General features: G+C 44.3%; 1 protein-coding gene across 2 annotated transcripts in view; it reads left to right on the forward strand.

The window, feature by feature from the left end:
* FAT2 (FAT atypical cadherin 2) overlaps positions 1–20,617 on the forward strand; it is a 104,544-nt gene that overhangs the window by 38,682 nt on the left and 45,245 nt on the right. For both annotated transcript variants that reach the window (XM_083603753.1, XM_083603754.1), the window contains exons 4-6: positions 13,682–13,743; positions 15,126–15,437; positions 16,163–16,373. In XM_083603753.1, the coding sequence (XP_083459879.1) occupies positions 13,682–13,743; positions 15,126–15,437; positions 16,163–16,373 (585 nt within the window). The remainder of the gene's footprint in view (positions 1–13,681; positions 13,744–15,125; positions 15,438–16,162; positions 16,374–20,617) is intronic.

Below are 20,617 nucleotides of genomic sequence, written 5' to 3' on the forward strand. Positions count from 1 at the left end.
AGGGAAGTTTAAAATATTTGATGATGATGATGATGATGATGATGATTATATTATAATAATTATATAATGTAATAATTATTATATTATCATTATCATCATTATTATTATTCCAAGTGTGAACACACCATAGATTTGTATGAATGCATTATTTCTTTTAATTCTTGAGCTCTGACAAGACATTGGGCTTCCACCCAGCCACATGAAATGTCGAAGTTTCAGTATTATGTTTTTATTGTTCTCTCTTTAGTTCTGTTCTAGATAGTTAAAGTGCTAGAAGAGAGGAGAGAGGAATGATGACCCTAGTTACATATGTGAGGGATTTGTTAAAGTGTGGAAGGCATAAGGGAAGGAGAGGCATGTGCAAAGGGCAATGTCAGCTAAGGAAGTTGGATAGATTTTTGGGAGATGAGCCAGAATTGGCTGAAATCCTGCGCAGGGAATGCGCCACACGGCAGCAGTTTGCAGCTCCTTTGTGACACTTCAAACTACCTGCCGCTGGCAATGGATTTATTTCCCTACCTGAGCTGATGGCCCAGCTGAGCTTTTGCCAAGTACTTTCTCACTGGGGAGCTTTTACAGTCCAAAGAAGCCATTTGCACGTGTGCTCGGGAACCAGGCATTCAGCTGGAATTTTCTTTGAAGCTTTTCTTGCTGTAGCTCAAGCAGCCAAGAAGGCCAGCTGCTTCTGAAACCCAGCAACAGGTTGGATTTTGAGCTGTACAAAGTAGCAAGAAAGCTCCATCTACCCACACGTCTTTGGATCACAGTCTATGGCAGTTTGCGGGCCTCAGACTCACGTATCCAGGAATAATACCAGGGTCCTCCTGCTTAAAGATATTGAAAACAAAAGATTTGGTGTAAAAATGCGGTGTTAATTAAATAGGTCTGGTACACAGTTATAATGTTTCTTTTGGTAAACCTTATAAAATGTTAGTAACACTTCAACTCTTTACGAAAGAGCTTCTGCTGTCAAATCTGTGTGATTCTTAGATAATAATAAAATGGCTGTTTTAGGTTTCTGGGCATGTACAGAATGCCTTTCTTTCACCATCAACTAACCCCAAGCTGTCTTCCACAATGTTGGGTTACTTAGAGAACTCTCCAGGCAATCTCATTAAGCCGCAATGCATCTCTTTGTACAAGTGAGAGCGCAAGCCCCTTCACCTTATTTTCTTGAACTCTCCCTTCTGGAACACATGCTTGACTGGAATGACAACCAGGACCAGCCAGTGCAGCAGCATCCTTTCAAGGTCACATTTTTTTCTTTGGGCGCTTCCTGATTCAAAGGGTAGCTCAGCTTTTGTGTATTATGCTGTCATTTGGTTGGTGAAATTGCTCAGAATTCTTCTTTGCATCAGGCATCACTTTAACCAAGATCTATTAATCTACACATTATGGATTAGCCATAAACTGGCTAGTCTCGTCTTTTTCTCCAACCACATATTGCTCATTTTCCCGCCGCAGGCCTTGTCAGGGCTAATTGTGAAGAGTAGCTTGTTATATCATTCATCTTTAAGCTAGGTTTCATTCCTGATTTGGTAGGTTACACCCATTGCTCTACCCTTGGTTTATTCTTTTCCTTTTTAAGAGAGGGAAAGATGGAGGGAGAGAGATGTGTTGCAGAACATTTTCCAAGATATTCCATTCCCTTTCCCCTTTCCCTGTTGTTGTTGTTGTTCTTTTACCACCACAACCCCTGTCAGCATTCCATGGCTACTGAGCATGCTCAGCTTGTGTCTACACTAACCCATTTGAGGCACAAATATGTAGTTTTTCTCAATCCAGAATTATTGATGCTCTGCCTTAATATGCTGCTTTCAATCTGGATTAATTCTAGATGCTGCTGTCCGCAAGGGTGAGTGTGGTTCCTTGATACCATCCCCACGATTAGGTTAACAACACCTTTTCTTCTCTGCACACCCCCAGGTGTACAAAGAAGGAATTGGTGACTGTGATATGCATACCCACAACATCACTGGGCAGCTGGGACCGCTTGCATCGGTATTCAGATGGACACAAGATGATACAAAATTAAATCTCCAATGAGCTTTTATTTTTGGAATGAAACCCTTTTCTCAAGAACCACTTTTTAGGGACAAAGGAATGCAAAGTAGATCTATATGGTAGGTGGACTTTGTAGAAAAACCAAGTGCGCAATCTCCATTGATTCGGCAATAAAATGTGTGGACGCAGCTGCCACCCACATTGAGCCATTTGGGCTCCCTCTTTCTTAGAGGGCTTCTTTCTATTATTTTAATTAATTGAAGAATTAATCATCTTCTACAAATCTCGGAGACCTCTAAAGCCTGTTGTCAACAGACGCATCCTTCTTGCGCACAAGATAATGCCAGTTTAGCTACATAAGGCTCCACACTTGGAGATGAAGTTTGCTCATAATGCAAAGGATATGTTTACACAAACAGAGAAAGAGAGAGAGAATAAAGGGCATTAAAAGCAGGCCCTGCATTGCTGACTGAGACTCCTGTTATGCGATACTAGCAAACGGCAGTTAATGCTTGGAAGAGAAGATCTCTAAAGAAACGGATGCATTCAGCGAGAAGAATAGTGGATGATACTGGATCGAAGGCTTTTGTAGTAACTGGAGAACTTGGATTTCTAACCTTTCCTCCTGCAGCAAGCCTCTGCATGCTCAGGCTGTTCCAAAACATAATCTGCTGCCTTTTATTATCAAGTCTTACATTCCTGGATTTGACTCTTGGAATTAGGAATGATGGAAAATGAACCCAAAAGGTACATGTAGAAAAGCCCACTCCTGACTCAGATTATCTCCCTTTCTGCTTCTGTGTATGGACAAGTAGATGTTCTGAAATGCCCCCCCCCCCCCCGGAGGGGGACTGCTTCCACACAGTTAAGTTCTTTTAGTACCAGTCTGCACTGTTTACAGTCAACCTACATGCAGGCTTGACAGTTTCAAAGTTAAATCGGTTATGGTTAAGAGCAGGAGTCAGCAACCTTTTTCAGCTGTGGGCCGGTCCACCGTCCCTCAGACCATGTGGTGGGCCAGATTATATTTTTTGGGGGGGAATGAACTAATTCCTATGTCCCATGAATAACCCAGAGATGCATTTTAAATAAAAGGACACATTCTACTCATGTAAAAACATGCTGATTCCTGGACCATCCACGGGCCGAATTGAGAAGGCGATTGGGCCGCATCTGGCCCACGGGCCTTAGGTTGCCTACCCCTGGTTAAGAGAGAAGTAACATCCCAGTTACACACTTATTCAGCAAAGTGAAAAGCTGGCTTAATATTGCCACCACCCCACAATCCCCAGTATGTAATACAATGTGTAGCAGAAGACATGATGCAATTTGCAGCAGTTAGCCACTAACTTCATATATGCATTCATATTTTAAGTGTTTGCTATGGACACCTGCTTCTTGCAAACCGAAAGCAATAAGATACTAGCCCCTGATATCTGCATTGGTCTAGGCTTCTCTGAAGATGTCGACCACAGCTTATGAAATTGCATAGGTTCAACATGTCAGGTGATGAGTAACTTGAGTCAGGAGCAATGCTCTTTTTGAAACCATGTTGGTCATCCTCTTCAAACACACAACCTGGATCCTGAAAAATCTGGACCCTAAACCAAATGCTGCAATTTTTAGGAATTTACAGGATCTGGATGGGTGGGGAGAATTATGTTCTCACACTTTCAGTCCCTAGGAGTTCAAAGGATAAGGAATGCAAATTGTTGCTAAAGCAGCAAATTTTAGGCAAACCACTTAAACCTCATTTAGTTGGGACCCCCCTCCCACAACGTACACAGACATGCCCAGTAACTTGGTTCGCATTCTTTTAAATCCTTAAGTTCTAATAAGGTTGGACCAGGACTTTGTCCTCAGCTCCACCTTTGCCAAGAGAAATGGGGGGTTTTTTATGCTTGGCCAACTGTGCAGTGTTAATATTTCTGCTTCTGTTCTGACATGACTGGATGTTCTTTCTCTTTGCTTGACGAAAAGCAGAAGCCAGGCATTCCATAACTGCAGGCAGAAACGATACATTCCCAATTCTCTACGTGTGAGCTCAGCCATATAGGTAGCAAACTCCAAACCAGGAGTAAAGAAACCCAAAGGCTTTGCCCCCATAGTTTAGAAATGAGGCACAAACACCATGGCAAAATCTGCTAGCATATGCAGGTCAGTTACTTTGCCATGAAGTGTAGTCACTCATTCCCCATCACACAATGGGAGAATATGTACCATTTTCTGAGGCCTGAGCGGATTCTAAAGGACAGTTCAGCACACACAGAAGTACTTTCAGGGCCCATTTGCACCACTGTAATACAGTGCTGAGTGAGGACCTGGGAGCCCTGGGTTCAAATCTCCAGTGAGACATAAAGCTTACTGGGTGACCTGAGTCAGCCACAGTCTCTCAGTATAACTTGTGTAACAGGATTATTGCAGGATAAAACGGGGGGGACATGGATGTCTCCTTGGAGGAAAGGTGACATATCGATGTGGCGATTGTGTTCTTTTAAAACGCAGCAGAATCACAGAATTTCCAAATATGCTCAGAAGCACCGAAACAGAATATTTTTATTTGTGACGTTTATCTGCTGCGCATGCAGAATTTCCTTTCCAATCCCACTCAAAGTAAGAAAAACCAAACAAGAATTCAAACAATAAACATTATTTTAAAGAATACCCACCACCTTTACAAAATGGCAGCACCTGTAATTCCATAGAGGAAGCTATGACAACCAAGAGTTTGTACCACAGTCATCTCTCGGGTTCCTTACATCAGCAACCTTAATTCGGCCAGGGAAAGAATGAACTTCATAATTTACTCATCCTGGTTTAAGCAAGTCCTGCTCACCTGATTTATCCCTTTCCACCTCCCGGATCAAACTTAAGATTTACTGTCAGCTAATGGTCAGGGGTCCCTTTACCTTTACCTTTTTAATTCCAGGATTTGGGGAGTGGGCAGGGAAAGCTTAGCAAGGAAGGATTCTAAGTTTCTTATAAATCAGCAAAACACTACTGGATTCTTTTTCTGTGACTGGAAAACACTGCTTTTGAGAGGCCTTTGAATTACCGGTATGTAGAGCACACAGACACAGGACTACCTGAATCCAATTCTGCAGTGAGTGTGGAGGACACTTCAGAGCTACAGTCAGGCGTCAGTCCATTTGTAATCCAAATTGATTGATCAACATAAACACTTTGGTGCTGGGCTTTTCAGGAGTTTAGTAATGAAACCACTCAGGTTACCTATTAACTAGGGTAACAGCCTAATAGGAAGGATTGCCCCAGCGTTTCTAAGAGACCCAGTGCTCTAGTCATTTCCCTTTTGGTGATTTTTGGCAGAGGGCACAGATGTTACATTACTCCAATGCAGCATTAGCAGCATCAATGGATAGGGGATTTGATGACTCTCGGCCTTTCAAAAATGTCTTTAACTCATGGTGGTACACAGATACTTGAAAATGTGTTGAATATTGCTTCATGAATACATTTTGAGGGTCAAGCCTGCCTTCTAACTCCTAAACCCACCCAAAGGCTTGTTTATTTACAGTAAGTAGGGCTGCATTCTTCACCCCTCATCCTTGTCGCTTTGAGAAACAGTAGAGTCACCTTCACAGCTTGGCCACACATCGCAGTGGGAGGTGGCAAGCTGGATGATCAGAGCTGATCCCTGCCCCAGCTCCAGAGTGTGAGGTCCAGTGGCTCCTGGGTTGGTTCAGCTCCACCTCTTCCCCAGGGCTTTCCACTGGATTCTGCTGGCAGGGAAACTGTCAGGAGCTCGTCCTACACTCGAGTAGGACCCTGGCAGAGACACATGCCCGACTGGCATGTTCTCTCCCTCCTGGTCGATCATTCAGGAGCTTCAAAAGCTTTCTTCAGCCTGAACATCACAGCAACCAATGCCAACAGACACTGGCACACTTAGGGATCCGCAGAGTCTTCGCAGTTTGTGTAACAGACCTCAGCAACTCAGCATTTTGGCTAATCTACTTTATTTACATATAAACACACACGGAGCACTGCAACATGGCTCCCTCTCTCTCTAGCATCAGACAGCAAATAGAAAGAACAAAGGGCAATAGTCCCACTTCACAGAACACAGTAACACAAACATCCTGTCTCCATCACTTCCCACTTTGTGGAGTCTAAATATACACCATCATGTGATAGACAAAAATCCCATGACTGCAATCACGGAGCAGGAATTCTAACAGAAACTTCCTGTGGGCCTTCTGCCAACCTGCCCATTCAGTGGGGGCAAAAGGCAAAGGTCACTGCAGGGACTGGCAGGAGACCAGCTCAGCCGAGAGAACCAAATAGAGGGACGCCTCCATTAAATCCACCACCACCACCAAGCCCAGCTAAATAAAACAGTAATGTTTATGCTCTGGACATCAGTTTTCCAAATATTTTAGTCACATTCACACTTTAGATTTGTAGGTATTCATTTAAAACATCTTAGGCGTACACCTAAAAATGTGAAGTGTAGTGAAGAAGGACAGCATGCTTATTAATAGCGAAAAAGAATTTGTTTTTTTCTGTCTAAAGTGGCAAAATATAAAAGTGTATATCTTTGGGGAAACAAAAGCTTTAGATGCTGCACTCTGCCTGTATTTCTAACCCTTCGCTTTTTATAGGAAAATGAGTGGAAGTTAAATAAGAAAACGCATTCACTCTAATTAGTTTCTCCTTAATGCCAGCTCCGTGTCACTGCATCTTCCTAGATGTGCTGTGAACATGGATCCATGTCAACACATCTCATATTTGTGTGCAGGAGCAAAAGCATCACAGCTCTATTTTGGAATTAGTGCAATTAACCATTAACCACAATTGCTCTCATATCTCATTACAGGGTGTTTAACAGACCTTGTAAGGAAATCAGTGGGGTGTGTGGCATGGACTGGAATCACAGGGCAGCCAAACAAGATCTCCCTCTAAAAGTACAACTGCCTTGGCAGGGAGCAAAACAATTAAAAGCAGGATGAGAGAAATTGGGGAAATAAACCCCAAAGCAGGGAGCAGGGGGCGGGAAGGCAGACGTATTACTCCTGATTTAACATGTGGTCATTGTGCATTATGGGAGCATCAGGAAGAAGATGTAGGTGCTCTGTCTTCTCCCACCTAATGATTCTCCCCTGCAAATGCTTCTCCAGGCTCTTAAACCAGAATTAATTGTGGCTAGGGTAAAAAAATGGCTGGAGACATTTGCAAATAAGAGTTTGGTAGTGGGAGGAATAAGTACCTGCCAATTCTCCCTTGCAAATGCCCCAAAGGGGCTCCGTGTAATAAGGATTAGTTGCAGATTCTCCCAGTTCTATTCTTATTATTCAAAAGTTCCAGGATGCTTTGGGTTCTCTCCAGTTGTCTTCCAGCAAAGCAATAATTTCGGGATGGTGATTTTAAAAAAAATTGTGCATCGGCCTTCACACTTGGCTCTTTCACTGTACATTTTCTCTGTTAAGGGTTTTTTGTTTGTTTGTTTGTTTGTTTGTTTCAGCCTGTTCTTTGCATTACTCCAGCACAGAGTAAAAATTAAAAATAAGTTAATAAGAATAAAAGTGCTATATTTCAGGAAGTAACTAATTTTCTTCCTTTTTATATATTTTTCATATCTCATACCAGCAATCCAGCAGAGTAAAAATTATTAGTTCTTTGCTTTTGTGTCATCTACTGCATTATTCTTCATCACAGCTCATATGATACCAGTTTTAGGATTCCTGTCCCTTGTGCTGTCTCCCTGTCCTGTGAAGCTTCTTTTTTTACTAGTATTTATTATTACATTTCTGTTCCACCTTTCTTGCAAGGAGCTCAAGCTGTTGTATATGGTTTTCCCTCTGGTGCACATTAGGCTGAGAGACAGCGAATAGTTAAAGGTCTTGTTGCAATTGCTTAAACTATTCCATTACAGCAATATATATATATATATAGTCGCTCTTAATTTTGTCAAACTTCAGCTATTTAGCTTCACAGCAGCCATAGGAATTGGGATGAGAACCCTTTCAATCGGTGTTGTGATGTATTTCTGATTTATTTTTTTCAAATGTGAGTGAGGGAAAAGTGGCAATTTCTTATTGCTCTGTTAGTTTATTTTAAAGCTTACTCACAAGTAAATGAGGTCATAAAATATAGGAGGAACACTCAGCTTCTGCAGAGCACCAAAACCGCAGTGAGTCACTTTTCGCATTACCACACAAATCTGTCTCTACCTGCCCATGCTCCTCTTGATGGAGAATTTGCCTTTAGTTTTGCTATCAAAACCAGGATCCTTGTGGTGAGCTCCCCATCCCCCACTGAGGAAGTCATGAGTGAGTCAAATGCTGTGGGTTTTCTTGCCATAATTAGCAGCCTCAATTGATATGGTTCATGGGTGGGGAAGCCCATTATGTTATGGACCTTGAGTCACACAGTCGGTTGATTTGTTTAGAATATTTATAAACCTCCCTTCGCTGAAGTTGGTTTCAGGTTAGTTTCCAGGATTAAAAATATCAAAATGCAAGAAACCGTAGAGTACAAACAAGATTTGGAGCCTTGGTGCCAGGTGAGGACATTCAGTATATGGGGTGCCAAGCCTGAAAGGGCCTTCTCTCTAGTTGTTACCTGCTTCACGTATAACAGAGAGAAAGGGAAGGCCTCAGCTGTTGGTTTTAGATGGTGGGGAGGGTAATATGGAAGAAGATGCCTGGCCAGGAGGTGGGGACATGGCTGGCATCAGGGGGTTGGCTCCCTCAAGCAGTTGTAAGGCCCACAGCTCAGTGAAGTGGCTCACTGTTGCATGCTGGGACACCCCAGCAGGTTCCTCACTGCCTGCCCATCCTGCCCAGCCTAGTGAAGAAGTTGGGGTGAAGAGAAGGAGGAACAGCAGTAGGTGGTCCCACCATTTCCTTGAGTTCCTCAGTTGGGCCTAGAGTGAGAGAAGACAGGCTGCTGTAGCAATGAGGACAAAAGCTCACTGAGGACCAGAACACTGGTATGGGAGGACATTAATAGCATCACATCTAATTTGGCCTTCAGTGTGTGGACTGAATACGTGTAGGAAGAGGTGGAGTTGTTGCCAGGATGCCAGCCTCCTCCTCACCTGTGTGTGCTCACGCTGCACACTTAGAACATCTGTAAGGGGCAGCTGTCAACAAGCACCTCCACACGGTGCGTTCATTCTCTGCTCTGCATGAGTCATCCTGGCTCCATATGTAGGACCCAATTTTGCAAAGACCTTTGGGCTGCACTTCAGAGACCACATGCTTAAGTGCTTTGCCCGAAGCTTTCTTCATGGCCGCGAAGAGGAATGCAAACATTCCTTTATAGTTTCGTTGTTGCCCTTGGGATCTTCTGCTCATGCTTAGATGTAAGGATGAAATAAACAAACAGCAGCCCAGACGTGGGCTCTATGCAGAGTCCATTAAATTCGTCTTGTTGTAACACATTGTGTTCTTTGGTTTTAAACGTAGTTCATAAGCCAAATATCCAAATAATCCCTCAGAGGGAGAAAGTAATGAACAAGTAATGACTGCTAACTGAAGCCCTGTTCCAAATACTTACATCACAATCCCTGGAGCTGGATAGCATGTCCTGTTTTCCCATGGAATCGTCTTCTGCCTATAGCTGCTCAGCGCAACTTGCAACCTGCCAAACCAAAACCCAACTAACGTGTCTTGTATTGCTGTCGCTAGTCCCAGAGAAACAGTAATAACAAGATATAAAGCCTCTTGTAGGCTATACTATACGTGACTGACGGACTGTGCTCAGTTTGGTGGGTCACAGCTTGCATAGGCCAGGCCTGTATAGAAGTTATGAGGATGAACTGGAATCTATGGACCAAAGGGCTAGGAGCCATGATGGCTATGTCTCCATTGTTGGAGGCAGATTGCCACTGAATAGTGTCAGGATGCTGTCAGCAGCTCCTGGCTGGTTGCCCAGGAAAGTATAAAGACAAGGGAAAGTTTCTTACCATTCTTTTTTATTCAATATTTACAGAGAGAGGCTATAGAACCCAGCCTCTTGGATAATGGTGATGTCCCGAGTGAATCTCCACCCCCCATGTCTCCCATTTTCTCATTTGTCACTTCTACGGGTGCCGCTACGTGCCCTCTGTCTTTGAGCTCGTTGCTCTCCTACTTTTAAGGCTCGCCAGGTTCTGGGAGATGGAGGGTCTGGGAGGCTTTCCAATGACACTGTGTCCGTCAGCTGTTGCTCCACTTCCTCCCCTCCTCCTCCTCTCCCATTATTTCCCAATTCCCTCCCCCCATCTGCCTCTGAGCTGTGACTTCCCGGAAACCACTGTTGTAAATCTATATTGTCTTCCTCTTCCTCCTCCCTGGGAGGGTCAGGATGGGGAGGTGGTCTCCACCATTCCTCCTCTGCCCAGTCCCTGACAAATAGCAGTTGTCACTGGGAATCACAAGCAAGTGCTGTTGCACTTAAGTCCTGCTTCTCATGGGTATCTGGTTGGCCATTGTGAGAACAGGACACAGGAGTCTATGATTATTATTATACAAGATTATGGACCACTTCACAGCATAAAGCCATCAAAGTGGTATCCAAGATCAGAAGAGAATAAAGCGCATAAACACAAGCTCTAAGAACAATAAAACCATCCATACAAGCCCCACAAAACAATTTAATTGGCGATAAAATTAATACTCCATCAATGGCTGGGTTACGCTTCAGAGAAAGCCTTCCTAAACAAAAATGTATTCAGTAGTCATTTAAACTAGATGGGCCTTTGGTCTTATCGAGCAGGGCTCATCCTAGGTCCCTAGTGTTTAGAGAGCTCCATTTAGGTTACTAGGAGGAGGTCGGGGAGGGCAGGCCTCCTGCACTTCTAATACCTGTATTTGTGTAGTGGAGTAACAATATGTCATCATGGGTAAAATTGGATTTGAAGACTGGTCTGTTGGGTTAAAGTGCAATATTTTATCCTCAAGACTTGGGCCCAGTGCCAGCATACTGCATGCTGTTGACTGAAGTGGAACCCAAATGGCATCCCCTTTGGTAGGTCCAATACTTTACAGCGTGTTGCAGCATCATTCAGGCACTGATTCCTGCCTTCATCCACCCCTCTCCCCATTTTCATGGTGCCGTCTGATATGGTGCAATTCACTCTGATATGTAGGCGGGCTGACCCTGCTTAGATCATGTATCCTGAGATAAAAAGAAATCCCTCCTCACTTTAATTCCTGTTTCCTGCCCCTGCAACATTGTTTCCCCCATCCCCCGCCAGCTATAAATGACAGCAGATTAGCAGAAGCTGCCATCGAAATAACGGATTGTGTCAACACATTGTTTACAACTTGTCTCTTCACCTTTAGAGGAATATTTCCCCATAGCAGGTAAATGAAGCGAGAGATTGGATCAGTGAACAATGGGTCTAGAATTAACCTCTTGCCTTAAGGTGATTCAGAGGCATGATGCCAGTGACCAAACTAGAGAGAACAGAAGTATATCGAGGGAGCAAGGATCAACAGACATCGTCTGGTTTTCTTGTAAAGCTACTTGCTCTAGGACAGTGTTTCCCAACCTTGTGCCTCCAGCTGTTTTTGAACTACAACTCCCATCATCCCTGACTAGCAAGACCAGTGGCAAGGGATGGTGGGAATTGTAGTCCAAAAACAGCTGGAGGCACAAGGTTGGGAAACACTGCTCTAGGACATGGATGGGGAACCTGTGGTCCTCCACAGGTTGTTGGACTGCAACTCCCATAATTAGGGTGCTGTTATATCCTTAGGGCAGATCAGTCCTGGAAGTCTGAGGGAAGGATAATGCCACTGATGCTAAGGAAATTATAGTAATCTCAAAGGATAATAAAGTTTAAAGCCTGTCAAGCCTACCTCTTTGGCTGATCAGTTATCAGTAAGGAAGGATGAGGGAGAAATTGGATTCCCTTTGCATTTATAGGCAATCCTGCTTAATTTGCGCTTTCTGAAACAATATGTGAACCAAAACACAGTCTTCCCTTGAAATGTTTGTTTCTCTAAATTCTGCAATGCCGTTCTTCAGCCAAATCAAGTATGCATTAAAAGGCATGCATTAGTGAAAATAGCATCCGAAAATGAAGTATAGAAGGTGAAATTTTGTGCTGCAAAAATGTGTTCATTAGAAATTTGTTCTAAAATGCTGAATGGTCATGGGAGTTTTTAAAAACCCGCAAACGTTTGTAGAGAGTAAGAGTTGGACAAAGGGGAAACTGAGAAAATCGGAAGTTGACGGACTCACCCATCCCTACTAGTAGGCATGTTGATCTGTCTTTCTGGCACCCTTGGATCTTATCTCCTATCTGTTAGCTTGCTCATGTCAGCTTCCTCTAAAATACAGCATCAACTGGGTTTTTTCCATGTAGCGTTACTTCATTTGCGAAAGCTGAACAACAACCATGACATTTCCCAGAGCTTCTTGCAGCTGAAGATAACAAGATATGCTGCTAACCATACATGCATACATCAGGAAAGATTGAAATCTACAGCCTTCAAAATGGAGTCGATGTTTTTGCAATATAAAGTGCGTCTCAGAATGTGCATGCAGCAACACCTGCCCTAGGCTTGTTGGCATTGTTTTCAGTGTAGGGACCATAGGACTGAGGAGGTACAAGTGTAACAAGAAAGAAGGAAGCATAGTTCAAAATGCTGGCTTACGATTTTTAAAATTATTATTATTAATCCTTAGTTAAGGATGTAGGTGGTGGTATCACCGCTACCCTCCACCACATGTGGCGGCAACCAGAGGATAGACCTTTTCTGTGGTAGCCCCCTGACTGTGGAATGTTCTCACCAGGGAAGCTCATGGCTATGTTCTACCTCAAAGGCTGTATGCCTCCGAATACCAGCACCCTGAGCTAGATGAATGAGAGGACTGACTTAGCAACCTAAGTTCCTGTGTCCCACTGAGAGCTCTCTCAGTCCTCCAGAAACCCAGCCAGATGGGCAGGGCAGGGGCGCCTTACCCATAGAGGCTAGTGGCGCGGGGCGCCAGGGTGCCAAGTTCTAGAGGGTGCCAGGGAAGAGGCGGAGGCTGGACGCGGCGCCTCCTGGCATCAGCTCGCTGCCCTCTCCCGCCTCTGCCATGCAGCGCTGAAGCAGTGCCGTGCCTGGAGCCTCCATCTGCGGTGGCCACCGCGGCATGAAGCAGCCAACGGAGCCGGGAAGCGGCACCTCCAGCCTCTGCTTCTTCCCCGCCAGAGGAGCCGCCCTCCAGCCGCCTCCTCCAGCCCTGCCGGCAGCGCCGTCCTCCCTAAAAAACTCTGGGAAATGGGGGGGGCACCAGAGGGAGCTTTGCACCACGGCACCGGATATGCTTAAGATGGCCCTGGGGCGGGGTAGAAATATAAATAAATAAATAAATAAATAAATGTAATTATTAGTATTCGTATTATCCTTCCACTCTGAAGCCTGAAATGGCATCTCCAGAGGTGGAGGGCCTCAAATATTGCATTATTCGGTGAGATGAATGGGAAAACTTGTTGGAGGTGCCAGGGAATGAAATAAATGATTTTGGTTAATATAAGAAGTATGGAAAACTTCCATGGTTGGGAGGCAGGAAGTGTTTTTTTAAAAAAAATCTATGAGCTTCTTTTGCTTGTGGCATAGATTTGCTTCAGGGCAGCATCACCTTTACAATCGGCTCACGTTGGCATGGCAGGTGAGTGAGGCACAGCAGCACATGGGCTCTTGGAACTGATCGTGGTCTTTTTCTCTCATGGCAGGTCTGATTTATACCACATCTCGGCAGCTCGATCGCGAATACAGGGCTGAGCATATCTTAGAGGTGAGTGATGACGAAGTTGTAATTACTTTTATTTACTTGAAAGTGGTGTGTGTTGTTTTTTTTAAGTCCTCAAAGAACATTTCCTTGCAAGTCAGAGCACACCAAAGAGGAGGACTCATTCCATCAGTTCCAAATTGCTCAGGAAGATAATTGCTTGTTCTGCATTTTTGTGGGTTTGCCCCCAGTGCCAGCCTCACTAATACCTCCTGGCTTAGCTTCTTAACTGAAAGGCTGCAACAGGAATCTTGCCACTAAGCCCTTGCAGAGTAAAGGGGGGCAAGTGGTTTCCTGCCCCTTTTGACAAAATGGACACTTAGGAGATTTCATTAGTACATGGTACTGAAATGCAGTCTCCGAGCTAAGAGGCAGTAGGTGGCAGGTTCTGAGGCCTTCATAGGAGATGTTCTAGACCAGTGGTGTCCAAACTTTTTTCAAAGAGGGCCAGATTTGATGAAGTGAAGGGCTGTGAGGACCGACCAAAGGGCTGACCTAAGTTGGCCTTTTTTTTTAGGATTCAAATTTGTTTTAGGATTTTACCCCAGCAAATAAACTGTCACAGGGGCTGGATTAAACTGATTGGCAGGCCAGATTAGGCCCCCGAAACAGACTTTGGACATACCTGTTCTACACTACATCACTCTCAGACAGTGAGAAGGGAGGAATTTGACTCCACTTGCATATAAAGGGAAATTTATCCAATCTACACTTTCCAAAACAATGAACAAACTGAAACACTGGCACCCTTCAAAATTCACACTCTGCTCCGGAAAAGTAATGGTACAAAAATGCACAAATTCGGGTAAAGTGTACATAAAAATGCATTTATTAGTGAAATATATTTCTTTAGCTTTGGAAAAAAAAGTATTTCTTCAACAAAATACTGTCAGTATAGACAGTATAGACAGCACCGAGTTAGATGAACCAATGGTCTGACTCAATGTAAGGCAGCTTCTGTAAGGTTGTATCCAACCTTGCATGATGGGTCTCCTCCTCACACAGCAGGACTTCCTCTCTGGTCCTTTCATGCTCCAAAAGGGTCCCCCAATGCTCTGGAGGGGACCAGAGGGGGAACAAGCAGGTCTGTTGTCTGAATGTGACAGCAGCATTGGATACAACCCTTAACCCTCAATGTAGGCAAACCACACATTGTAACACTTCACCCACTCCCAGAAGACTTTGTCAGATATTAGGAGATCCTCCAAATGTTGCTGGACTACAACTCTCATCATCCCAGAGCATTGGTTATTCATACAGGCATCCTGCAACATCTGGAGGACCTTGGGTCTTCTCCTCTGCCATAGCAGGGAAACATCTGGGTTTCATGAGCATTAACTGTTTTCTCGAGGCTTCAGATCTGATACTCTTTTGGCTTTTCCTTATAGGTCTCTGTTTCAGACAATGGGGATCCAACTCTGAAATCCACCAGTAGAGTTGTAATCCACATCACAGATGTCAATGATAATCCTCCCACATTTTCCCAGAAGTTCTTCATGGTTAATCTACCACAGAAAACAGGGTCTGAGACTCCTTTGCCAGTCTACAGGATGATTGCCACAGATCGGGATGAGGGACTGAACTGCCAAGTCACTTACAGCCTTGAAGAAAACAGTGACGGAGTCTTCAGCATCCACCCAGTGACAGGCATGGTCTTCTCCAAAAAGGCTTTTCCTGTCCAGGAGTACAACATATTGACGGTGAGTGAGATATAGGAAGTCAAGGAGGATGGAAGCAGACAGTAGTTTTTTCTTGAGTATTTAAGGGCCTTGTAGTCAAAGAGGGTATTCAGGTTGTTGTTTCATTGGTATACTGCCCTTCATCCATAGATCTCAGGGAAACATAATTACATCAAGCACCTGTGAAACCTATTTAGCCCAAACCTGCCATGAAACAACAGCAACATGTACGTTGCAGAAGACAAAATACTCCGGTACCTTCTTCAGTTTGCATGGGTAGTCCAAGAGCAGTTTGGTGGGTCATCATTGGGTGCCAGTTACTGGGGAGGAGTAGCAAGAGAGGGTTGCTATTTTCAATCCCTCCTGGAGGCATCTTGGCTGACGACTGTGGGCAGAAGGACACTTGACTAGATGGTCAGGTCCAGCAGGGGTCTTCTTATTTTCCTCTGTATGGCTACAGCTCTGTAGGTTACAGAGTCAGCAGCTTTACATATGCCAAAGAAATCCTATCAAACTCTTGTATTGCATGAACCCTGCTAAGTTAACAGGGTCAAGCAAATGGATGCCATCCAGGTGTACACTTTACCTACCAGCTGAAGGAAGGCAAAGGCAACTGCAGGCTGCCCACTTTGTGGTGCTTCTGGCAATAGAACCATGAAAGGCTGATGTCCTATTAGGTTCACTCAGAACATTGGCATGAGAAACTTTGGTTTCCACTGCATGTAAGCTGGTGTCTCTCTTGGCAGGTCAAGGCCACTGATGGGGGCAGCCCCCCACTCTCTTCCAGCGTGAGGCTGCATGTCAACTGGATCCCTAAGCCCCTCCCGTCCTCGGAGCCTCTGACTTTTGATGAGCCTCATTTCAACTTTGCTGTCATGGAAACAGACCCAGTGAACCACATGGTGGGAGTGATGAGCGTGGAGGCTGGGCTCGGCCAGCTCTGGTTTAATATCACAGGTGAGTGGCATGCGGCTGGGAAATGAGCTCTGAGGGTGACTCTGGGCTGACAAAACGCTGCCTCGGTTCCCCAGATATCTGGCACGCACATGCCCCGAGCGAACAAAGGCTGTTTATTTTAGATGGCAGGCACATTAGAGTCAAGGCCTTGGCGCTGGCAAGGAGCAGCACTGAGGCTGACTCAAGCAGTTGTCCCACAAAAAGCATTGTGCAGGTCTTGCGTTACCTACCCATCACACTTTGTAAAATGGCATTTCTGGCACTCTCCCAACCTTAAATGAAAATTCTTGTGTTGCAAACGGGCAAAAACACATCTTTGCAGCTCACAGGAAATATGTGGTAATCATAACTATTCCCCACAGCAATAAAAACAAACCAACAGGGGGGGCCACTAGGTGGCGCATCGGAAGATGGCTGACAATAACATCTCTCCGACCCACACGAGGTAATTTGGAGGCTATGATGGGGGTAATTAGCCTCCTTAACCCCTCCAGGATTGTGGGGGGGACGGCCCTTGCCTGCTGTGCCCTATACCACCCCCGAATTTGTGGGGGTGGGGGCACTAGGCACAAAGCCCTCCTGTGGGATTCCGGCACTCCTGGACGCCGTCCCTGATTCGCGCCACTAGTTGCAAGCATCTTCAAAAGAAACAATTTGGACGAGATAAATTGCACATGCTTCAAGGAAAAAGGGGAGTAAAGACTGCTGACAGAAGAGATCTCTGATAACAAGACAAGAATAAAATATGAGAAGATACGTCAAGATACGGTATGACTGAGGGGGGAGGGGGGAAAAACCTGCCTTCCTTTTTCTTATGTAATTTAACAAGAATCCCCTCCCCTAATGAGTCAGAAATTAAGGACTTAAGCTGTGGATTTAAGGCTGTGTGGAGATAAACTTTCGAACCAAAGCAATGTTTCAAGATGAAGCTGGAAAGCTAAGAGTTTTGGAATGACGCAGTTAAAAATGCCGTCGCCATTTTTGGAGGCATTGTTGGAGCTCTTGGGTCTGGGAGGAGAAAGAGAGAAATAGAGTTGTTTACATATCGTGGATCAACTTCTCGGTGGGACTTAAGAGCGACAAATGCCAAATTTATGATGGAAAGAGCGTTGCTATCTACGAAGGAGATATATGGAAACCATCTGGACTTAGTGGAGGAACGGGAAATCCACACAGGATTATTATTTTGCTTATCGGCTTAAGGAGACTAACAGAAGAGATCATAAAGGAAAAATAGAAATTATATGAACAAGATATGATGTGGAAACACCAAGATAAGACTGGATAGAATTATGAATTTTGTTTGGACCAATTGGGACTGATTTGGACATTAACGCAGTAATAAGAAGATGATCTGAATCCCCCTTTGGATCTTGAAGTATGGATTCCCCCAACAAAATTTAAAAATTTAATTTTTTTTAAAAAAAATAAATAATAATAAAAATAAAAACAAACCAACAGGAGAGAGAGAGAGAGAAACCACAAGGGGTTTTGAAAGTCTTTAAATGTTAAGTTGGTAGGGAGCTGCTATGAATGCTCAGCAATTCCCTTGATAAAAACCTATTATGTTTTATTCCTATTCTTCTCTATTTTCCCCCATTAGTTGGAAATGCCCTATGCTTTCACTATTTAGAAGGATGTCAAAAGATACAAATCTCTTCTGTATATTTTTGCAAGAGTTAAGAGAGACCCATTCCAGGTAGATATTCCAGTGTAATGATCAATGCATTTTTGTTTTTGTTGGAGATATGGACCTCACTCGGATTAATGATTGGGACACCGGTGGCTGTCCAATGTGGTCCTACTTCCATCTTCAAGAACTCATGGTTCTGAAGGGGGTTTACCTTTTTTATAGTATATTGCAACATCTGTAAGATGTTCCCCAGGCTCATGTAGGTTTTCATGCACATTTAATGGCAGAATTTCAGGAATGCATAGATTTTTGAAATAATTCTTAGGTGCCAAGATCATTTCATTTCATTTGTATCCTGCACATCTGACTGCTCTTTGATGTATCTTTCAGCTGTACTGATCTGTGAGTGTGTAATTCCCATTTCCTGGAATTACATTGCAGACTTAAGGTTTAGTTTGGGGCTTTGGGGTTTTTTGCTTGTTTGTTTTTGTTTTGCCTCTGTTGAGTGAAGCCATTCCTGAAGGCAGATAATTTGTAGACCTGCAAGAATTGTGCTTCTCAGGGCACCTCCAAGGAATGCTTCTGTGCCTGGTGCAGTTGGGCATGGATAATAGAGTACAAATACAATGAAGGCAGGACAAGAATCAACACAGTACAGAATTGACAATGCTTGAGGAAAGTTTACTTTTGTGTGGGACAGTCTGCCCGCATTGTGTCCCCTTGCAGGTATTTTCTTTGGAATTTAATCTCAGTATTTATCTATTCTCCTAAATCAGACACTGTTTACAATATGGGACCTCCTTCACACAGTGGGTCTGGGTAATCCTTTGCCCTGAATCATTACCTTGTTTGGCTGGCATACTCAAGCTAGCATTGGCGGAGTTTCCTTATCTATTTTAGAAATTGTGTTTTACACCCCTCCATTCCCCAAGGAGCTCAGGTTGGGGTGGCATGCATGATACGTGGCTATCTATTTTTATCTACACAACAGTTCTGTGAGAAGGAAACAGAATGCAGCCTTCTGCTTTAGGCAGTGGAAAAAGTGGTATATGGGCTCCTCCGTAGGGATGGGGAATCAACAACATCTGGAGGACCATTAGTTCCCCAGCCCTGGTCTGTTTCTGCAACTGTTCAATTAGCATTATAGCTGGAAGGGACCACAAGATTCGTCTAGTCCAACCCCTTGCAATGCAGGATTTTTTTTGCCCAGCGTGGGGCTCAAACCCATGACCCTGTGTCTCATGCGCTCCCAACTGAGCTATCCCAGGATGACTAGGCTTCCCCAGAAAGTGTGGACTTTCCCTAGTGTCACAGCAGAGGACATTGCGAGTTCACACATAGAGCTGCCATTGAGTTCCAAAGCCAAAAGTTTCTCTTGGCGCTATAACGCCCTTCCCTTCCACTTGTCTGCTCAAGTGATTTATAATGCAAGTCAGACAATGTCCGCACCTATCTGCTCAAATAGTTCTACAGGTTCATTTTCTTCCAGACGTCGTCTGGCCCCATCCCTTTCCCTTTTGCTCCTTTTTCTATAAAGGCACTGTTTCTTTAAAATCTTGGTGCCTCTGCTCCACTCTCATTTTCATTCCTGGCTCTTCCTAAATTACTTCAGGAGAGCCAAACACATTTCCCCTTAGGGACATATTTTTCTGAGTACTCAGACCAAAGATTCTTTCCCAGGTCCCCCATTAATGGTTGTTGGAACTGCTATTGTGGGATAGGCTTTTGTGAGTGTAACAGGCCCTAACTCCCTAACTGCTTATTACCCATGAGATCGCTGATGACCACCAGTGCCTCAGCACCTCTGACATATTCTCTACTTGCCTCATTTTATTTGAAACATAGTTTTTTAAACTTGGAGGCTTACTACTTTCTCCAATGCCACCCAAGCCAGGAGTGCTCAAGTGTCAAGTCAGGTGGCCTGTACGAGCAGAACTACATTTACCTACTCCATATAGTTTTTCTCCACCATTTCAGGAACTCATACAATAGCATCTTAGTTTCCCCTTGTTATCTGTGAAACTGTTTCTGTTATCACAGAAACTACAGCTTCTTGAAAATGGCCATAGTTCCTATCTCTACTGCATCAAGGCTGCGCTCTATCCATGACATGACACATCCATGACACATCCATGGTGACCCTCTATCAAAGCTTCCCAGTTGCTTCTGTTTTGCTTCATGGAAATCTACTTCCAGATCTCTGGAACACAAATAGGACCATAGGAAGTTTCCCTATTGGTCCAGCTAGCTCAGCATTGCCTATACTGACTCACAGCACCTCTCTGGGGTTTCAGGCAGGGGATCTCTCCAAACCCTACCTGGAGATGTCAGGGATTGAACCTGGGGCCTTCTGCATGCAAAGCAGATGCTCTACCACTGAGCTATGGCCCTTCCCCAATGTGACTTTTGTAACTACCTGAAGGTGGCTATTATATCTGCTCTCAGTCTCCTCTTTTCCAGGCTAAACATCCCCAACTCCCTCAGCCGTTCCTCATAAGGCTCGGTTTGCAGACCCTTGATCATCTTGGTTGAAAGGGATATTTGTCAGGACTGTAGTATGGACTATCACTCCCATTCTGATCATGATCCCCCTCCCACCTCAACATATGCC

The sequence above is a fragment of the Podarcis filfolensis genome, assembly GCF_964270895.1.
Source record: "Podarcis filfolensis genome assembly, chromosome: 2".
Lineage (NCBI taxonomy): Eukaryota > Metazoa > Chordata > Lepidosauria > Squamata > Lacertidae > Podarcis > Podarcis filfolensis.